At 38.2% G+C, this 22249-nt stretch overlaps 1 protein-coding gene across 4 annotated transcripts in view; it reads right to left on the bottom strand.

The window, feature by feature from the left end:
• The window catches only part of C2cd3 (C2 domain containing 3 centriole elongation regulator), a 107346-nt gene that overhangs the window by 56069 nt on the left and 29028 nt on the right, over positions 1–22249 (bottom strand). For all 4 annotated transcript variants that reach the window (XM_042687238.1, XM_042687247.1, XM_042687266.1 and 1 more), the window contains 9 exons: positions 18736–18858; positions 14901–15395; positions 11114–11265; positions 9341–9587; positions 7502–7685; positions 5660–5843; positions 4221–4393; positions 3374–3497; positions 661–929 (listed from right to left, as the gene is read on the bottom strand). In XM_042687238.1, the coding sequence (XP_042543172.1) occupies positions 661–929; positions 3374–3497; positions 4221–4393; positions 5660–5843; positions 7502–7685; positions 9341–9587; positions 11114–11265; positions 14901–15395; positions 18736–18858 (1951 nt within the window). The remainder of the gene's footprint in view (positions 1–660; positions 930–3373; positions 3498–4220; positions 4394–5659; positions 5844–7501; positions 7686–9340; positions 9588–11113; positions 11266–14900; positions 15396–18735; positions 18859–22249) is intronic.

The following is a 22249-nucleotide window of genomic DNA, read 5'->3' as shown; positions in this document are numbered from 1 at the left end:
CCAAGTGCTGGTGTTTACAGTATACTCATATAACTTATAGTCACTGAGGCTCAGTGCTGAAAAATGCATCTTGTTTACATCCCAATCATCTTGTTTACATCCAAATCAAAGTCTGAATGCCCTTAAACTGTTTTTTTTTTTTGGTTGGTCATGGGGCTTGAACTCTGGGCCTGGGAGCTGTCCTTCAGCTCTTCAGCTCAAGGTGAGCACTCTACCGCTTGAGCCACAGCAGCACTTCTGGTTTTCTAGTGGTTTATTGGAGATAAGAGTCTCACAGACTTTCCTGCCCGGGCTGGCTTTGAACCGTGATCCTCAGATCTCAGCCTCCTGAGTAGCTAGGATTATAGGCAAGAGCCACCGGTACCCCCGCTGCCCTTAAACTTTTTAAATCAACATTTCAAAAAAAAAAATTCAGATATACAGAAAGATTGCAGAAAAATTATAATGAATTCCTAATACATCCTATATCCAGATCCACTCATTAACTGTCTCTGCACTTTTTCTCTCATGTACTTTGTATTCATATTTTTCATATTCATATTGTATTCATATCCTTCAGAAGTAAGTTGTGGAGATCATGAATCTAAATATTTCAGCATGCATTTCATTAAAAATAGGGCTGCTTTTAATGTGGATCATGATAGATCATTTAGTACTCACTTGACTTGGTATTTTCATGATAGATAGCAAAAGTAATTTCTGCAAACTCCAATAGCTCTGCCAGGAAACAGGCTTCTCCACTAGAGTGCTGAGTCACCAAGTTACATGGGAACTCAATGTAATGGGAGAACTCAGGGCAGAAGGAACAGGCCACAGGGCGGGTTCGGCGCTGCTCTCCCTTGGGTAGGAATGAGAGATGAGTGGTGACAGAGGCATTAACTCCCACAGTGGCACTAAACTGTAGAGCAGGATCCTGCTCAGCCAAAGCCCTGTAGGAGAGAGGGGAGGAAATGAGAAGGTTTTGTCAGAAGTTAGCTTGACTGACTAGAAATACTTCTATAAGACTACCAAGAACACAACAAAATACCTATCTGGCTTTTGAGAGTACCACAATGTGTTTTTTTGTAGTAATAGAGATACCACAGCATGGGGATGGGGGAGGGAGAAGAGAGAGGGAAAGAGAGGGAGGGAAAAGGAGGGTGGGGAGAGAGATATTATACTGTCAACATCCATCCAGGAACCAACTGTAGTTGTACATATTGCTGACTGCAATAAAGGAAAATACATACCATGGAAAACCATAGGGCATCTCAATAAGAAAGTACCAGGCATCTCAATAAGAAGGTACCAGAATGTACTTGTACTTAGAGCACTTGGCTTGTGTTGACTGATTTGATTAAAGGAGCAGAGTTTGGTTTTGCATCCAATTTCTCTCTTTTCTCTGTCTCCACCTCTTTCTCTTTCTTCTCCCTCTCCTCCCCTCTGATTTTTTGTTTTTGATGGTACTGTGGATTGAATTCTGGGTCCTGCTCTACCACAAGAGCCATGTCCCAGTCTTTTTGTCTTTTGTTTTTCAGATTGGCTCTCATACTAGCTTTGTCTAGGCTGGCCTTAAACTGCAATCTTCCAGTTTCTGTCTTCCAAGTTGCTGGGATTATAGATGTGTTCATGGCTTAGAGAAAATTGACATTTGGACAACATTTCCTAATATTTCCTAAAGCAGACTTCAGGGTTCTTTTCTTTAAGATCTCACTATAGAATAACTGGAGTTAATTTGGGAGTTAAATGGATAATTTGGTGTTAACTGGATTAATATGGAGTTATATAAATCTGGGTTTGAATCATATGACTCAAGACGAGTTATTCAACTTCTTCCAAGTCTATTTCTTTTTCACTAAAATGAGCCTACAAAAGGTTACAACAAATACTGAGAGCACATATATTGGCATGCTCATTGCAATTCATTTCTAATAAGAAAAGGTAAATAACCTAAACAATCATTAACAGAAGATTCATCTGCAGCCATACTTTTTTGTCTGTCATAGGACTTGAACTCAGGGCTTGGGAGCTGTCCCTGAGGCTCTTTGTACTCAAGGCTAGCTGGTGCTCTATCACTTGAGCCACAAAGCCACTTCGGGTTTTTGAGTAGTTAATTGGAGATGGGAGTCTCACTGGGACTGTTCTGCCTGGGCTAGCTTCAAGCCATAATCCTCAGATCTCAGCCTTCTGAGTAGCTAGGATTACAGGTGTGAGCCACCAGAACCTGGCTGCAGACATACTTTTACACGGTAAATACAGTATGAGAAAAGTGAGGTGGAAATACACTGAATGTTAGCAACATTGAAAAAAATGAGGATTTCAAAAGTCATACAGAGTATTGTGAAGAAACCATTGGATAATAGATACAAAGCACAGAACCTGTCTGTAGACAGTGAAAAGACTTTTAATAGGGAATTCTCAAGAAATAGCAATAAGAGCAAAAAAAAACTTGGGCCAAACTGGTATGAATTATTTGCTGAAAATATGCTTGATTGTCATGCACTTGGATCAAAGCTGGATATTTAGTAGTGACAATTTCTTATGCTTAAAAGTTAAAGACTTAAAAGACTACTGACTATGTTCAAGGAAGTGTCTAATCTTTCTCAATTAAAGATCAAGCAGGAAGGTATAGTGGCTCACACCTGTAATCCTAGCTACTTGAGAAGTTGAGACGAAAGGATCAAAGTTTGAGGTGAGCTCAAGCAAAGAGATTGTGCCAACTTTATATATATAGTCACCAGAAGTATATTCTCAGGATGACCATTGGTAAAGATGTGAAGGCTGATGTCTCCTGAGAGACTAGTAATGCCAGAACATATATTATCTAATTATCAGAATAAAGATTCAAAAGAGAATACTAAGAATTCTTTTTTGCTGGATACATTGGCACACATCTATAATATTAGCTGCTTGGATGAAGATAAGGTAAGAGATTGTAAGGATAGTGGTTAGAGGCCAGATTGTAGTGAGAGCGCCATCTCAACTAATAGCTGGATGTGGTGGTATGTACCTGTTATATCCCAACTACCCTGAAGGCATCAATAGAAAGATCACTGTACAGGCCAGCCACAGGAAAAAATGTGACACACTATCCCAGAGTTAACACTAAAGCAAAAATGGGCATGGCTCAAGAAGCAGAGCTAAGTATGAGGCCCTGTGTTCTCAGTATCCTCAGTAGCATGAAAAAAGGAAAACAAAAGAGAGGAAAGGCAAACATTATTGTATCATGTTGTCTAAACATTAATTTATATAGGGTAGTTTATAAAGTTATTTGAAATTTGTTAATTTTTCACTTATTCCTATAAAAATTACAGCAGATACTAATAGCTTCCATTTTTCAGATGAAGAAATTGACTTAGAGAGGTAAAGAACTGTTTTTCTAAGGTGGACTTACTTGGCTGCTGCTTGCAGACCACAGGCTCTCATAATCTGTACCGAGATGGAGACAGCTCGGGAAGCAAGAACTCCCTCTGTTGTTCTTGGACTACACTGGTACCGTAGGCTTACATCCAGAAAACCTGTGGAATGAGGAAGAAAGGTAAAAGATGAAAGGTTGGTAAGAAGAATTTGTTCTACCAAACCATGAAGTTTTTGGTCAGGAAGGAAGGAGAAAAACACTAAATCTAAACCTAGTGAATGATAAGAGACCATAGCAGTGACAAATCTATTCATGATCAGAATTGTGGCAAGGGTTAATAAGTGAATGCCTTCTTAAAAGGTACTACTACCCTACTGTCCCATTTCAGGGAAAATTTAAGTGAATAAGCTTATCCATGAGTGTCAGGAGGAGTAACTGAATCTTAATGAAGGTCAGTTAAAACCTTTTGTTATGGCAGATTCTCTTCATCTGCCAATCCTGATGGGAACCACGAGTTGTTATATATTTAAAACTCCACATCTTCAGTATTCTTTCTCAACTGAATTCCTACCTTTCTTCTTCCTTACAGCAAATCCTTACTTCCCACTAAGTATATTCCACCAATCCATATCAATTTATGTGGCTTTAGAACAATAAATCTCCCAATGTACCTACATAATACTTAGAATTTGCTAAATATTTTCTAAACTTAAAGGGAAATGAGATAGGCAACCTTCATACAGAGATTGCACAGAATTACACAGCAAGTTTACAGTATATATCAGACACTCATATGAGAAAGTGTCTCATGGTTTCCATCTGATCTGAGAAAATGGTATTTATGTATACTGATTTTGAAGAGGACAAATTAGTCTTCAATCACCTGATGACTGGTTCCTAAATTCTTTACTGTTCTCAAATTTGGGGTTTAAAGGGAGATTAAAATTCTGTGTTCTTGTAGCCTCTTGGTGCTGCATGGTAACCATGGCAGAAATCCTTGATAATGGCAAAGTTCCTTTGGCGACCATCTGCTCTCTCACATTAGGATAATAGTATCTGAAAACCACAAAAGCAAAAGTTGTCAGTTGGAAGAATTAGGTGCATGAATGATTCAGTCTGCTCCAGTGATCAGTTTTCATTAGCTAATTATCTCTGAGGCCTGATTCTTTTGTTTGGTGATATATAACTGTGGCTGTAGCTGGCTGGACTTACTGCCCGTGACATGGAAGAACAACCCCATAAATAATGCTGAGTTTAGGAAAAAGTACAGCTTCCTACAGATCTTCTGTTTCAGGAATCTGTATATGCCTTGGTCCTCTGGGAGGGGTTACTCTGTAAAGATTCTAGCCTTCAGAACCAAAAGACTCAGTCTCTTTCATGGCTCCTCCTTGTTTTTGGGCCTACAGCTTTCTATTCTGGAAGACTAATCAGGATCTGTCAGCACCAACTCCAGTTCTTTCTCATGTCAAAGTAGTCATTCTTAGACCACAAAGCTGTGCATCAATCCTAGGCAGTTTTAAAAATTTACTTTGCACTTAATTTCCATCTGATGTAGGAAAATCTTATGGCATGTGATGCTATACCCACTTAGTTCTGTTCCTGATGTTATTTCCCCTTCTTTATATTTACATTTTCTTAATAATTTAAGCTGGCTCTTACATGGATGCATGGGGAAAGGTGAATAGCTATGTTCACACTTTTCTGGAAATGTTCTTCCAATTTTTTTTTCTTTTTTTTGTCGATTATGGTGCCTGAACTCTGGGCCTGGGCGCTGTCCCTCAGCTCTTCAGCTCAAGGCTTTTTCTGCTTATGTGGTGCTGAGGAATCGAACCCAGGGCCTCATGCGTACAAGACAAGCACTCTACCACTGAGCAACCTTTCCAGCCCTCTACCAAAATTTCTGAAACACTAAGTAAACTTATATTTTATATTTTCTGTTGGTAGGAAGAACAGATGACAATAAACCAGTTTGAAATGTGGAGAACGATTGGGTGGCTTTCACAGTAATTAAGCATCATATATGATAAGGATCTGAAGTTAACTATGGCAGTAAGAGGACACCAGAAAACATGACTATGTTTAGAAGTCTCTGGATTTCATTTCCAATATGAGAAGTGATTAGAAGAATGAAATTTTCCTCCCAAGAACCTAACGTGTTTCAGTAAAAATCATACACAAATGATTGTCAAATCAAAGAATACAAAACAGGGCAGAAGGGGATACTTAGGTTTTATAATGATTTTACCCAACTAGCTAAGATGCTTTATAATTGTGTACTTCCTTCCTAGGCATAGGTTGGGTTCCTTCCTAGGCATACTGTACCTGCACCAGATTTCAAACTGGACCCCACCTCCAGGCAGAAGCCCCTGTGACATAAAGGCACTGAGCAGGAGCCTTTGCACTGGAACTTCAGTTGGCAACAGGAGAGAATGATGGTGCTCACTATTAAAGATGGGATCTGGAACACAGAGGGTAGTTGAAGTTCTGAAGGGCTTCAGAGTAATTCCTTTGGAAAAAAAACAAGTTCAAAATATCAAAGACCAATTAGTGTTTTATATGTAGTAAGACATTATTTACATGTACAGTATTTATCCTCCCAACAATCCTATGAGAACAAAGCAGGCATTATTCCTACATCAGAGGTGAGGATATGGATATCTGTGATCATAAGTTAACTAAAAGGTCTGAGAGCCAGTAGGTAACAGACCTAGGACCAGGACCAGGACCACATCTGCTACCCATGTTACTTCTACATGTCCTTAGGTACTTTGGTCCCCTAAGGTTCCATAATAATATAGAAGAGTTTCTTTTGCTGGTGGACAATGCATGAAGGTTCAAAATGTCCTCACCGATTTTTTTTTTTTGGGGGGGGGGGGGAATCAGTTGTGGAGCTTGAACTTGGGGCCTGGGTGCTGTCCCTAAACTCTTTTGTTCAAGGCTAGCACTCTACTACTTTGTGCCACAGTACTACTTCGGGTTTTCAGGTGGTTAACTGGAGATAAGAGCCTCATGCACGTTCTAGTCCTGGCTGGCTTCGAACTGTGATCCTCAGATCTTGCATCCTGATTAGCTAGGATTACAGGCATGAGCCACCAGTGTCCTGCTGTCTCCACCTACCTTTTTGCCCCCACCTACCTTTCTGCCATCACTCACTGGTTTCAAACTTTATACTGTCTTAGTGGGTGCAAATTTTATCTCATGTAAGTTATTTTCTTCTTAATTACCCAAATGACTAATGATATTTATTATCTACAATTGTTTTGATAAGGTTTATTCCCCAGACGTTCATGTGCTGGAGATTCAGTCCCAGTGTGATGACACTGAAAGGTGGTAGAACTTTTAAGAGGTCTAATGGAGGTCTAATAGGTCATTGGTAGTACCATCCCATGGGCGTGCTTGTCTTATGGAGTAGGCTAGTTTTCACAAGAATGAGTTGTTACAAAGCAAAGCTATCCCATGTATGCATAGTCATTTCCTATTCTGCCTCTTCATCATGCTGTGACATAGCCAGGAAGTCCTGATGAGACGCTGGACTTAACAGGGCCATCAAAACTGTGAGCTAAATAAACCTCTTTTGGGACAAAGATAGTGGCATATTTAAAACACATTTTTTATTAAAAAAAAAAGAGGGGTTACAGTTACATGAGCAAGGAAGGAGGTAGAAATGAGGGGACTGCAGTTTAAGACCAGCTAAAAGAAAAGTTAGCAGGACCCTATCATGGTTCATGCCTGTAATTCCAGTTATATGAAAGGTAGGAGGATTGTGATAGAAGAGATGTTTCTGAATTCCTTAATTTCCTAAATATTCATAGTGAGCAGAACACCACAAATAATCAGAATCAACTATATGTGTATAGATGAGGAGGCATGTAAATAATATAAGGGATCAATATAAATAATTGGTAGATCTAGGCAAAGGGTATACAGAAATTCTCTGTACTATTTTTTATGACTTTTGTAAATTTGAGATAATATGAAAATAAAAAGTTATACAAAATAGTTTGATAGAAAAATAAAAGCTTAGTCCATTTCCTGTTTTACTAGAAGACAAGAGGAGTAAAAAAAATCATCTGGCAACACAAAATCCACTTAGGAAAATAAACTCCTAAGTACATGAATCAAAGAACCAAACAAAAATGAGATGACCTAATCTCCCAAACCTACCATTTTCAAGGAAATCAGGCTCTTTGAGCACACTGGACTGTGAGTCTTGAAATGGAAAGTAGTACTGGACATAACAATCTGCTTCTCCCCAGACTGTTGACTGAAGAGGGGCTAGCCCTTTAACCATCATGATATGGAACTCAAAGTGGTGCTCCATCAATACATTTCCTTTGCCTTCTGCCTGCTAAATGAAACAAACACTGGTGAGCTTCAAGGACTATCTTGCTTATAATATTACTCAAAAATTTCCCTTTGGGGAACAGAATATTTGTAGTTGGATTCCTTGGAATAAAAAAAAAAGGTTTTGGGAAAAAACTGAATCACAAAAACCAGCTTTATTTAGCCATAAAGTGTAACAATTTAATAATTTGGTTCTGTAGATGGTGATCTGGATGGAAGACATGAGTATAAGAGGGAAAAACAACTATATTTGTGGATATCTAGCTACATAGGCAAACCTTTTAAGGATTTCCTCTGTGCACGCAGGGAGTTAACATTTTCTAACTTTTAAGATGGAAATATAACAAAATTGAGTCTACACTGCAAACTGAGGAACATAGTTGGGCTTCTACGTAATTTTCAAATATTTCTATATAGTTTTCAATTAGAAAAACTGTCTGTCTATCTTTCTATGACACAGAGTTTCACTATGTTCAGGTGGGCCTGGAACTTGCTATATAGTTCAGACTGACCTTGTACTTATGATCCTCCTTCCTCTGATACCTAAGTAATTGGATTCCAGGAATACAACACCATTGGGCAGGGAACAGCTCAGTGGTAGAACTCTTGCCTTATGTGCCTGATGGATTTGATTCCCAGCACCACAAAAAGAAACATTCAATAACATATTGACACACAAGTTTAGAGTCCATAGTATACAAATATTTTCCTAATAGTTCTTTTTCCTTCTAGAGGCTTTTAAATTTGTCATTCAGATTTCAATTTAAATGGATAAAATACTTAAAAGGTGAGAACTCTGCAGTTTGACTTCACTAGTACAGGAAACAAATAAACACAGCCGGATTTAATACCTGGAGTCAGAAGACTTGTGTTTGAACCCACTTTCCATTCAAAGACATAATGTCTTTGAGTATGTTTCATTACCTATAAATGAGTATGACAATGACCCTCCTAATGAAGTTGTTATGGAAATAAATATGAAAACGCATATTAAAACAAATTACTTTTAAGTTACAAGTAGGAAAAGTACTAACTTTATAACCTGAACTTAGTCAACAGATCAAGATTTTGCTGACTATATTTAGGATTGCTTCTTTCCTCTGAATTTTTAAAGAAACAATTAAATTAGTAAATGGAATATTAATATCTGGTTGCTTAACAGATTTTTTCCCCCTATTTTTGTGATGCTGGGAATCAAAATAAAACTCAGAGCTTAGTGCAGGCTATGCAAAATTCTTTATCATTAAGCTTCGGGCTGGGATGTAGCTCAGTGGCAAAGCGCTTGCCTAGCAAGAGCAACGTCGTGGGTTCGATCCCCAGTACCAAAATAAAAAAGAAAAGACAAAATTCTTTATCATTAAGCTTCATCCTCAGAACAATATTTTTTTCTAAATTCAAGAATTTAGGACAAGGACAGAGAAAATACCAAGGAGGGCTATGGACACAGGCACCGGTCAGGCAAGCACAAGGTACTTGCCAATAAAACCAAAAACAAAAGGCACTGATTCCTCTGATGTAAAGAAAATACTGAAATTAAGTCATATTCTTTTCTTGAGCCTTTCCTTATGGAAATAAGGATTTGGGGCAATAGTTTTGCTAAAATGTACAAAAAGAAAATGAGTATATAGTTTTCTGTAAATCACAATGTTGAGTTACTACCTTAGAAACAGATGCTACAGATGGCTGGTCCAGGAAATGGGATGGCTTAGGGCTGAAAGGACAGAGTGTTCCTTCTTCATTCCTTAATCTTTGCAATGTCATTATCTGATCTGAAGAACCCATGGCTAAGAAGACTCGAAGACTCCCATTTTGGTGGCCTGAGAACACATCAATCACAGGCATGTAGTTGTCAACGGCAATAACTGGGTACTTAGCATCAAGCAGCAGGTGAAAAATCTTGGGATCTCTATAGAAAAAGAAAATTACAATCATCAATCATGTTAGAGAGAGTTGCCTTTTCTTGGCTCTTTTTCTCAGCTTGTTAAGATTGGATCTACAGCTAGAATAGCAACAGTGATTTTTATAAGTGTGTAATTTTATCAGTAATCAATCAAACTAAAATTACAAGGCATAAATGCAGCAATTTCAGGGCTGGAAATGTGTCCCATGTATCTTTGTATCATGCAGAGCAGCCGGATGCCCACTTTCTGCAAGAAATAGCATCTCAGATGAGGCCTTAACATGGGGTCAATTACTGAGGTCAATAATTAGGAGCAATGTAGACTTAATTGTCTGGCAGACAAAATTTGGATAATATTGTCAATGGTACTAGTCATCTCCTGAGCTTATCAAGTAGCTATGCATTGAACTACTTTTGAAGTCTTTTTTTTCCAAAGTGGAAGATCATCATGTTGATCAACATAAATGAAGCTCAGAAAATCAAGATATTGTATGTTTTCACTCATGTGTGGAATCTAAACCTAAAAAAAATCATGACATGATTTCTCCCTGCTCATCCCCCACCCTGGAGGGTGCTAATATTAGGAGGGAAGGGAAAGAGAGAATAAAAGAATAAATATAATTTTTATAGATGTATAAAAAGTAGCAAAATAGAACCTACTAAACTTTTTAAACAGGAAGGGGGATGAAGGAAGGGTAAGAAAGATGGATAGAGAGAGGGTGAATATGATCAAAGTACATTACAAGTACATTGTAAATATCATAATGAAAATCATTTGTACAAGTAATTTATGCTAATAAAAATTTTTAAAGGGGAGGATGAAGAGGGAGCCAATCATCAAGAACAGACTGAGGCATGTGTGATTTCAGTAGTTATCCTTAGCCTGGTCATATTTTATATTACCATTATAAGCATTAAACCAATGTACTTTCTCACTGGATTATACTAATTGCTCTAGAAGTGATAGGGGATTTATCATAACCCTAAGTTCTGAGCTGGAAACTTCTGGCAGTAGATCTCCTGGTAAAAGAGAATACAATCCAAAGGGGAGTAATGGAGGAAACAGAGGAATAGAGGAGGTGATTTGATAAAAGAACACTATATGCATATATAGAAATATCAAAAGAAACATATTTGAACAATTAATATTCGCTAATAAAACAAAACAGAAAGTACACTCCAGGGCCAGGCTGAGTTCTAAACCTGCTCCTACTCATAACAGTTGTGACAATTAACTTCTCTCTCTGTTAATTCATCTGTCCAACGGGTAATAAACTATCTTCCCCAGAGATTGTTACAAGATTAAATGAACTGATGCATGTAAGGCTCTCAGCATAGCACCTGAAACTTGGGAAGCAATATCTATCCAACTGTTTTAAAAGGGAAGAAATAGCAGCAAGTGTGGTGAGACTGAGAAAGGTCTTTAAAGGGATATCTGAGCTACTTATGTTTGCAATCCCATAGAAATATTCTTCAAGTCCATAGAAAATTAAAGATGCAAAGTAAAGAATATGCCAAAGGATCCTATTTACTTGAATGACATGTAAAACTGATGGAGGGGTAGTTTCACCAGCCCAAGCAACTTGTCTTGTCCTGGGCTCCGAACTTTATTCCAGGTTTCAATTATCATCACATTGTTCTTAAGCCTTTCCAGGTGTTTGGAAGACAGAGAGACAGGAATCATCTGGGAAAAAAAAAAGAGAAAAAGAAAAATGTCCACATTTGAGACAATTAATTTAACAAGCATTTACTGAAAGCCTACCATGTGCATGCAGTGTTAGGAGTTAAAAACATTAAAGTAAAACTTTCTCGGCAGCCTTAATAGAGCTGGCAGTTTGCTATTACAGACTAACATATAAATGACAATTTGGAATTTCTGATGACATGGCTCATGGGGCACAGAAAAGGTTATCAGTCATGCTAAACAAGCCTACCCAACTCTAAGGCAAAATACTCATTTCTACTTTTTAATTTTAATTTTTTAATTGTTATTATAAAGGTGATGTACAGAGGTGTTACAATTATGTAAGTCAGGTGAGTACATGTCTTTTTGGACAATGTCACCCTTTCCCTTACTCTTCTCTAGTTTCAAATTACTCATTTCTAAACAGTGCTGAAAGGTTTATTTTTTTGGTGGTGCTGGGGTTTGAACTCAGGATTTCATGATTGCTACACAGGAATTCTAGTGCTTAAGCCAAACCTCTTTCCCATTTTTGACCTGTTATTTTCGAGATAGGGTCTCATTTTTTGCCTGGGCAAGACTGGACTGTAATCCTATTCATATCGAGCTGAGATGACAAGTATGTACTATCATGACCAGCTTTTTCTGCTAAGACAAGGATCTTGCAAACCTCTTTGCTTGGGCTAGCCCTTGAATTGTGATCCCCCTGATCTCTACCTCCAAAGTAGCTATCATTAACACTGTCACCCAGCAAGAAAGATGTTTTTGAGCAAGGATAGCTCTTGACTTGAAAAGCATTGTATACTTTAGCAAAGGCTACTAATCCAAAGCTAGATAGTATTTAATGTGATGGTACAATGCAAAACCTCTGCCCAATAGCTGTCATAGCAAAAAGCAAAGCCATCTGTACATTTGTTTTTCAATATGAAATAATTTCAAAATTGACCAGCTGGTAGACATCACAAAGAAACAAGATGTAGAGACAAGAGAAGCTCCATCAAAATAATAGTAGGATCAAGGGACTACAAATTTGAAGGTACCTAGCTGTAGCAACAACTACAATATAGTAGAAGGTGGGAGTCAAGCTGCAATGATGAAACTGACAGAAAAGATGAAAAACAAAATAATGAAACCAGAAGTATAAGGCATGATGTGGTAGAACTAAACCCATGCAAAGCTGTGGGTTTAGTTCCGAGCACCAAAATCAAACCAAACACCTCCTTCCACTTGCCCCTGCACTGTCATGAAAAAGACAGTCAAGATAAAGAATCAGACCAGAGCTATCATCTTAAGAAACTAATTACAGAAGGTGATCTACATACATGTCTGATCCTTAAAACCAAAAGAGTAAAACTAATTCAAACTAATCTCCAAATTGGAGGTTTCAAAGACTGTGGATGAGAAAAAACAAAACAAAATAAAACAAAAAAATAACAAAAAAAGCCCCTCAACTCTTAATGCTGAGCAGGAATTAACTAGAACTAAATGCTATGCTTCACTGGTGTTATACTGGCTGAGAAGGAAATCCAATACATAAAGAAAAGTATATGTGAAGACAAGAGAGGAGAAGAGAATATTCAGGAAATACTGCATAGCTGAGCACAGCTAGACTATGTAGTGTGAAGGGAAGAATGACAGGCATCGAGACCGGAGAAATGTATTCAGTCAGTTCTTAAAGCTTCTGAGAGGCCAAGCTAAGGCTTTGCATTCTAAAAGACTTTAAAGAAGTACTGGAAAGTTTTAAATAGGGAAGCAAAATGTTCAGGTTACTGTTTCACAAAGATTTCTCTTATTGATACACAAAGGAAAAAATGGACACATAAGAGGTCAGAAATAGTAGACCAATCTGAAGTCTATTTGGAATGATGGTGAGGCCTACATGGAAGCAGTGGCAATGGAGTTAAAGGGGTGCATGCCAGAAATACACATGCAAGTACAAAGTGCAAGATACCCAGGTGGTGATGTCCAGCAAGCAGTCAGATACTGATACAGGTAACTAGAGGGAAATGTCTGGCTTCTGTAGAGATATAGTCTTGGAAGTGAACTTCACAAAAAATGAAAGCTGACTTGGTCTATATGGGCTCATGTCTACTCAGGAGGTAAGAGATCAGGAGGATCTTTTTTTTTGGTCTGGTCGTGGGGCCTGAACTCTGGACCTGGGTGTTGTCCCTCAGCTCTTCAGCTCAAGGCTAGTGCTCTACCACCTGAGCCACAGCGCCACTTCTGGCTTTTTTTTCCCCTGCTTATGTGGTGCTAAGGAATTGAACCCAGGGCCTCAGGCATGCAAGGCAAGCGCTCTACCACTGAGCCACTTTCCCAGTCCAAGCAGGATCTTAATTCAAGATCAACTTGGACAAAATGTTCATGAGACCCTTTCTCAACCCACAGTTAGAAGTGGTGGTTTGTGGCTGTCATCCCAGCTATATAGGAACCATAAGTAGGAGAACAGCATTTTGGGCCAGGCGGGGAATAAACACAGGCTCTATTGCTAAAATAACCAAAGCAAAAAGTTGGCTGAGAGTAGGGGATAGCTCAAGTGATAAAATACCTGCCCAGCAAGCAAAATAATCCTGGGTTTAATCCTCAGTACTGAAAACAGAAACAAAACCAACCCACAAAACAACAACAAAACAATAAAACAAAACCAAACCATCTCCCCAAACAAAAAAAAAACAACAATCTGGAAGTGTAGGCATAGAAATTATGAAGTGATGTCCATGTCTTTCGATGGAAAGTATGCTTGATTTGAAGAACACATGCAAGATTAATGAAATGCCAAGAGCAAGGGAGAAAAGCTAGGTCTCCACCCTTATCCTGGTTTTCTCTTGGTCAAAAATTAAAAAACAAACAAACAAACAAAAAACCCACCAGCATTTGGATCAGGAAGAAAGTTAAGAGTAGAGTAAAATAAACTAGTAAAAAAAAAACCCCAGGGCTGGGAAGGTGGCTCAGTGGTAGAGCGCTTGTCTTGCAAGCATGAGGACCTGGATTCGATTCCTCAGCACCACATAAGCAAAAAGAAAAAAAAAAAAAAACAACTAAAAACAAAAACATAAATTTAAACACCAGCAGAAAAATTCCAAATCATGCCAGCATCTTTTTTTTTTGGTCAGTTGTGGGTCTTGACAAATTCAAAATCACTGAAATAAATGAGGAATAACAGCTAGTAAAAACATATCAATAAAAATATAAGGAGAGACTGGAGATAAAGGAAGGTTAGGGGAAAGTCGAATATATTAAATAAACAGTGAGAAATTAATGAATTGAGAAACAAAAAGAGAGACAAAGTTTTAAAATGGTTGGAAATGAACTATACAACTTGAGGGGGAGGGAGAGGAAGGGAAAAAAACTAGGAGAAAATGAGGGAGAGGGTCACATTTGTGAAGAAGAAAATGCGCTTAATACCTGACTTATATAACTGTAACCACTCTGTATATCACCTTTACAATAAAAAGGAAATATTAAATTAAAATACTGATAAAAAGTTTTTAAATGTTGTTAATGTCTTTTTCTCTTTCAATTCAGTAGAGCACACCAGATAATTACAAAGTTCTCTTCCAATATGAACATTCTAGATTCCTTTTAAGATGGCACTTGGATTTGGGGAACATTTGGCTGACACCCCCATATACAGTTACCTGAGAGAAGTTAAAGACTGGTTGTGTTGTACCCCAGGCAATGACAGATCTGGTGATTTCTTCTGTGCTGAAGAGTTTACAAGTTAAATAAACATTGCATGGTGGTTGTTTCTCAGATTCTCCAGTAATAAAATCTTTCCCATCTGGCACCATCAACAGCACATACAAGAGCAAAGCATTTTCTTTGGCTGACCCATTTGCCTGATTTACTAAATTATGGGAGGCTGGCACAGACATGAAGGTTGAAGAATTTGTTGCTACAGGGCTAGGTAGCTTTGCATTGGAAAGTATTAGTCTCTGTGCTTTCTTTGCAGTTTCTTCATGAACTTGATTTGTGTTCTGTAGATCTGTGGTACAAGTATTATCTTGGCTGGTTTCTAGTAATATCTTATTTGGACTTGTAACAACAGAAAGTGGAGCTTGTTGGGTGCTGCTAGTTAGCTCAGTATTGACATCAGCAAAATCCTTGTTATCTATAACAAGCTCCATGGTTACCTATAAAACAACAAGAACATTCCGTAGAAGTGGAATCAGAATTTTGGAACTGGAAGTATAAGGTTATTAGGAAATGAACCAACTTAAGAGGAAGAACAACAGACTGCATATATATCAACTTATCAGTCTAAGGAAACTGAGACTGATGATCAATAATGTGAATCTGGAGTAAGGACATGTTCGGAAAAGGATGAAGACATACATGTTTAAAGGATACAGAATTCAGTTGGAGGCTCCCAATGACTAAATCTAGAACAATCTGAGTAATGGAGCAATAAGAGTAATGGAGTTTCAAACTATTGAATAATGTAAGAAACTGTGCGTTCATGTTAACATAAAATTAACATGGGAGAAGTATATAGAAATATATATTCTGGGCTGGGAAGGTGGCTCAGTGGTAGAGCGCTTGCCTTGCATGCATGAGGCCCTGGGTTCAATTCCTCAGTACCACATAAGCAAAAAGAAAAAAGCCGTAAGTGGAGCTGTGGCTCAAGTGGAAGAGCGCTAGCCTTGAGCTGAAGAGCTGAGGGACAGCGCCCAGGCCCAGAGTTCAGTCCCCACGACCGCACCCCCCCAAAAAAAAGAAAAAAAAATATATTCTTCTGTATTTCTATATAGAAGAATGGCAGTGAATAAATATTCAAGGAAGGCTAGGAATGTAGCTTAGTGGTAAGAGCACTTGCCTAGCAAGGACAGGCCCTGAGGCCTTGAGACCCTGAGTTTAATCCCCAGGACTGAAAAAGACAAAACTAGGGCTGGGAAGGTAGCTCAGTGGTCAAGTGCTTGCCTTGCATGCATAGGCCCTGGGTTCAATTCCTCAGCACCACATAGCAGAAAAAGCCAGAAGTGGTGCTGTGGCTCAAGTGGTAGAGTGCTAGCCTTGAGTTGAAGAGCTGAGAGACAGCACCCAGGCCGGTAGTTCAGGCCCCACGACCAATCAAAAAAAAAGGAAAGCCAAAATGCAAACCAGACAAAATAGTGGAGCTAGAAATCACTATCATACAATTATAGTAATATGTGCCTCATGTAAACCAGTAATAGGACATTCTTCAAAACTGCTTTACTTTTATAAAACATTAATGTAATCAAATAAGAGAAGGGATGCAAAACAGTTACAGACTAAAGAAGATTAGAAAGAAATGATAAACATTAATAATCCTGGACTTAAAAATAAAGTGCTAAGGAGGAAAATACTGGCATAGGTGGTGAAATGTGAGTATGGGTTATAGACGGAATATATTATCAATCTTAAATTTCGTTTACAATGAATATGAATGTTGCTTCCTTGTTCTTAGGAAATACATGAAATACAAGCTAAAACTTTTAGGACGAAATGGGCAAAAATTCTCAAATAGTTTAGAAAAAAATGTGTGCATCATATGGCATATGTATACATATAGTACGTGTATACATATAGTATGGACGGAACAAATAGAGAAGGAAAGGGAGAAAGAATTATAAAGTAAATGTGACAAAGGCTAAGAATGGGCAAGGCTAGGTGACGACCTTTACACTACATTTCTCCTAAGTTTGAAGTTAATTCAAAATAAAAGTTAAAATTGTTAAAAAGTAGAACAGAGCTGGTTACCAGTGGCTCATGTGTATAATCCTAGCTACTCAAGAGGCTGAGATCTGTAGATTATGGTTCAAAGCCAGCCTGGGCAGGAAAATCTGTGAGATGCTTATCTCTAGTTAACCAGCAAAAAAACAAAAACAAAAACAAAAACAAAAAACCAACCAACCAAACAAAAAGTCAGAAGTAGAACTGTGGCTCAAGTGTAGAGCTTTAATCTTGGGCAAAAACAGTACGCTGTCCCTGAGTTCAAGCCCCAGGACTAGCACTAAAACAAAACAACAACAATAACAAAAATCCAAGCAAAAAAGAAAAAGGAGGCAAAATCAATTTTTTAGGATAGAAGTAGTGGTCACTAGCTGTTAGAAGAATGAATTATGAGGGATAAAAAAGAGTTACTGTTTCTTTTATTTGAAAACTTTAGGTGTTACACTCTAAAGTTGTTTTCTTCTATCAAATACAATCAGCAATCAATCTATTTTAGTACTTCTTTCAACAGAGATAAGACAGCAACAATTTATAGTCCATCAATCATATTTATTACACTGTTCAGATTTGAAACCTTGAAGTCTAGAAGGAACAAAAAGCAAGCAAAAAAACCTTGAATAAAATAAGAGTAAGGGGGCTGGGAAGGTGGCTCAGTGGTAGTGTGCTTGCCTTGCAGGAATGAGACCCTAGGTTTGATTCCTCAGCACCACATAAGCAGAAAAAGCTGAAGTGGCACTGTGGCTCAAGTGGTATAGCGCTAGTCTTGAGCTGAAGAGCTGAGGGACAGCGCCCAGGCCCACAGTTCAGGCTCCACAACCGACCAAAAAAAAAGAGTAAGGTGGTGGTTTTTTTCTTCCAATATTAGAGTAAGTCTTTAAAAGGTAAGTGGCATTTACTAGAAAGATCAGGAACAAGAGAGGAGACTTTCAGGAAGAAGCAGCAACATGAAAATAAAAATAAAAAACATGTAGACTTGAATCAAGATGGTGTACCCTAGTGGTTCATTACATAGTTTGACAAGGCTATTAGTAAAGAAGGCAAAAGTGGAGGTCATATGGTGAGTCCTGCATCTCATCCCTTGGGTGACTGAGTCAGGAGGATGTGTCAAACATAACTGTGAAGATTTTAAAGGCTCACCAAGGACACAAAGAAAACTATTCTGAAGCTATACATTCAAATTCTGCCACCTAGGATGCTGTTAAACACAAGGAAGACCCCCAACCTTTTTTCCAATGACTTATACATTAGAATTTACTCTATCAGGTACACAGTTACTTTTTTCCTTGTTTACTTCCACAAGTCTAGTCCAAGCCAATATCAATCATCTTTTTTTGGGACTAATGCTACAGTCACTCTCATGCTTCAGAGTCCTTCCTTGGCTCTTAGGCTAAAATCTAAACCCTTTAGTTTGATCTACAAAGCTTTGAATAATAGGGCTCCTCCTGCTTGTATAAACCCTACTTTCTACCCCTTGTCTACAATGTGGTAACATTCTATCCCTTGACATGCAAAGCCCATTCTCACTTTAGGGCTTTTTCACTTTGTCTTTACTCAAATCTGCCTTAAATGTCACTTCCTTGGAGAAACCATCTCCTACTTACTCTTAGGTACCCACTGTCATATTACTTCCTCCAAAGCACTTCTGCTGTCCTATTTCAATAGAGGCCCCATGATAGCATATCAGGACCTTTGCTTTTCTTGTTCACTGTGATATTCCAGTGCAAACTAATAATACTTGCTCAGAAAATATTTCTGACTTCATGAATATTTACCACATACCTTCAGGGGGCCAAGTAGAGCCTGGCCATTTTCCTGTTGCACTGGAAGTTGGTCACTGAAGGATAGCAGTTTTGACTGAATGACAGCTCGCAAAATAAGTGATGCAGCTCCCATGAGTTCTGGCTGCAGAAGGAAAGCAGCAGCTTAGGTCAAGTAGAAGCAGAGGAAATTTTAATTGAGGTGACACCCCATGATCGCTGATAAAAGAAACCATGCTTTATGAAATACAAAGTTTATTTTTTTGTGTGTGTGTGCTGGCCTGGGGCTTGACTTCAGGGCCTGGGTGCTGTCCCTGAGCTTTTTTGCTCAAGACTAATAGTGCTCTACAACTTGAGCCACAGCTCCACTTTTGGTTTCTGGTAGTTAATTGGAGATAATATCCTGGGCTTTCTTGACCGGGCTGGCTTTGAACAACAATCCTCACATTTCAGCCTCATGAATTGCTAGGCTTATAGGTGTGAGCCACTGGCACCTTAGGCACAAAATTTAATTTTTATGACTATATGATTCCATATTCTATCACATTTTGGTCCCTTTTCTGATTCTACTACTTTTCTCTGGAAGGTAAGAGAATTTCATAAGTCACAAAAAGGTTGGAAGATCATTTTCTATTAAGAGTTAACTGGGTTTTCAACTTAAGGTTTTAAGCGTGCTAGGCAGGTACTTTATAAGCCATATGCACAATTATATTTACTTTATTTTTCAAATATTGTTTCTCACTATACTTTGACTGACTTGAAGTATGGTCCTCTCATTTATGCTTCTCAAAGCAGTTTTTTATTGGTTGAGATAGGGTCTTGTGAATTTTTATTGCCCACCTTGTCTAAATCCACAATCCTCCCAATATCTACCTCCTAAGTGGCTAGGATTATAGATGTGTGCTAGTATGCCCACCAAGAGTTAATTCTTTACTCAAAATTGTTCATTCTTACTACTAAAAATTAAAAAAGAAAGCTGGGCACTGGTGGCTCACACTTGTAACTTGGCTACTCAGGAAGCGATCTGAGGATTGTGGTTCAAAGTCAGCCGGGCAGGAATGTCTGTGAGACTCAGCTCCAATTAATTGAGCGCTGTGGCTCAAAATGATAGAGCACTAGCCTTGAGCAAAAGAGCTCAGGGACAGAACCCAGACCCTGAGTTCAAGCCCCATGACCGACCAAAAATAACAAAAACCAACAATAAAAAAGACTTTAAATTTAATTTAATAAAAAATAAGGGCTGGGAAGGTGGCTAAGTGGTAGAGTGCTTGCCTTGCATGCATGAGGCATGCATGGGTTTGATTCCTCAGCACCACATAAGCAGAAAAAGCCTGAAGTGGCGCTGTGGATCAAGTGGTAGAGCTGAAGAGCTGAGGAACATGCCCATGCCCAGAGTTCAGGCCCCATGACTGACAAAAAAATAAAATAAAAAGAGAAAAAAGAAATTTGGATGATAAAAATCTTTACCATTAAAACTAGGAAAATTACAGAACCTAATATACCTAATATGGCCAAGAATATGAAGAAACAAAAGGCTGTTATATAGGCTAGGAATGTGGCTTAGTGATTGCCTAGTATGCAATGAAGTCCTGGGTTCGATTCCTCAATACCACATAAACAGAAAAAGCCAGAAGTGGCTCAAGTGGTAGAGTGCTAACCTTGAACAAAAGAAACTCAAGGATAGTGCCCAGTCCCTGAGATCAAGCCTAGGACTGGCAAAAAAAAAAAAAAAAAGAAAGCTGTAATATGAAGAGTGTTGGGAATATAAACTGACAATATATGAATACACTTTTGGACAACAAATTTGGCAGTTAATATAAAAACCTTAAGCTGGGCACTGGTGGCTCATGCCTGTAATTTGAGTTACACAGGAGGTTGAGATCTGAGGATCATGGTTCATAAAGACAGCCTGAGCAGAAAAGTCTGTCAGAATCTTAATTCCAATTAATTACCACAAAACTGGAAGTGGTACTGTGCTTCAAGGTGATAGAGTGCTAGCTTTGTGTGAAAAGTGCTCAGGGACAGCGCCAAGGCTCTAAGTTCAAGCCCCATGACTAAACAAAAATAACAAAAACAACAATAAAAAAGCCTTTAAACTATTCATACTTAGTACTTAGTATTCACAGTTTAGTACTTCCACTTCTGGGAATTCATAATAAGTAATACATAAAAAGCTTAGGCACAAATATGTATATGTTAAAAATACTTAACAATTAGAAGTAACCATGTGTTCAATAATCAAGAATTATTAAGCTAATTATAGTATAGCTACATAATGATATGCATCACCAAAATGAAACCTATGAAATGTTTTTATTAATAATATGCTATGTTTGATAAAAGTAGTATATTACATCATATTCATAATAAGCCTTCAATTATAAAATTCCCTTGGAAACAGCATAAATATAAATATAAATATATATATATAATTTGTTTTTTTAAAGTCAGGGCCTTACTATGTAGCATAGGTTGATTTTGAATCTCTCAAATGCTGGGATTATAGGCATGGGCCACTACATCTGCCCAAGTACATATTTCTGATGAAAAAGAAAATATTTTAAATAGTAAATAAAAACATAAGGGGGCTGGGAAGGTGGCTCAGTGGTAGAGCGCTTGCCTTGCATGCATGAGGCCCTGGGTTCGATTCCTCAGCACCACATAAGCAAAAAGAAAAAAGCTGGAAGTGGCGCTGTGGCTCAAGTGGTAGAGCGCTAGCCTTGAGTTGAAGAGCTGAGGGACAATGCCCAGGCCCAGAGTACAGGCCCCACAACCGGACCCAAAAAAACAAAAAAACCCAAAAAACAAAGCAAAAAAACCCCATATGATAAAAGACAAAAACAAGTTAATGTTGAAAATAGTTATTTCTGGGGCTGGGAAGGTAGCTCAGTGGTAGAGTGCTTGCCTTGCATGCATGAGGCCCTGGGTTTGATTCCTCAGCACCATATAAGCAGAAAAAGCCGGAAGTGGCACTATGGCTCAAGTGGTAGAGCTCTAGCCTTGAGCTGAAGAGCTGAGGGACAGCGCCCAGGCCCAGAGTTCAGGCCCCATGACCAGCAAAAAAAAAAAAAAAAAAAAAAAGTTATTTCTTAATGGTTGGATTATAGGCAACTTTAATCTTTTCAACTTTTTCCAAATTTCTAAAAAAATTATATATTTTTTATACTTACAAGAAGGTCATTAAGAGAGGGTTATCAGAGGCTAACTTCTATAATCCTAGCTACTAAAAAGGCTGAAAACCTGGAAGATTGAGGTTCAAAGGTAGTCCAGGCAGAAAACTCTGTGAGACTCTATCTCCAATTAACCATCAAAATACTGAGCTAGAGGTATGGCTCAAATGGTAGAGCACTAAATGAGAATATGAGGCTCTGACTTTAAGCCCTAGTACTAGAAAAAAAAGTAATTAATTAGGTACAGAAGTTATTTGGTGAACATACTAAAATATTAAGAGGTTATCTTGAAGTTGTCTAAAGATTGAAGAATTATATGATTTCTTCCTCCTAGTTCTACTTTCCCCAAAAGAGCTTGTATTACTA

The sequence above is a fragment of the Dipodomys spectabilis genome, unplaced genomic scaffold (genome assembly GCF_019054845.1).
Source record: "Dipodomys spectabilis isolate Male_0828 unplaced genomic scaffold, ASM1905484v1 ptg000003l, whole genome shotgun sequence".
Classification (NCBI taxonomy): domain Eukaryota; kingdom Metazoa; phylum Chordata; class Mammalia; order Rodentia; family Heteromyidae; genus Dipodomys; species Dipodomys spectabilis.
The sequence above is the reverse complement of the archived record's forward strand: the minus strand, read 5'-3'. Positions and strand labels throughout refer to the sequence as shown.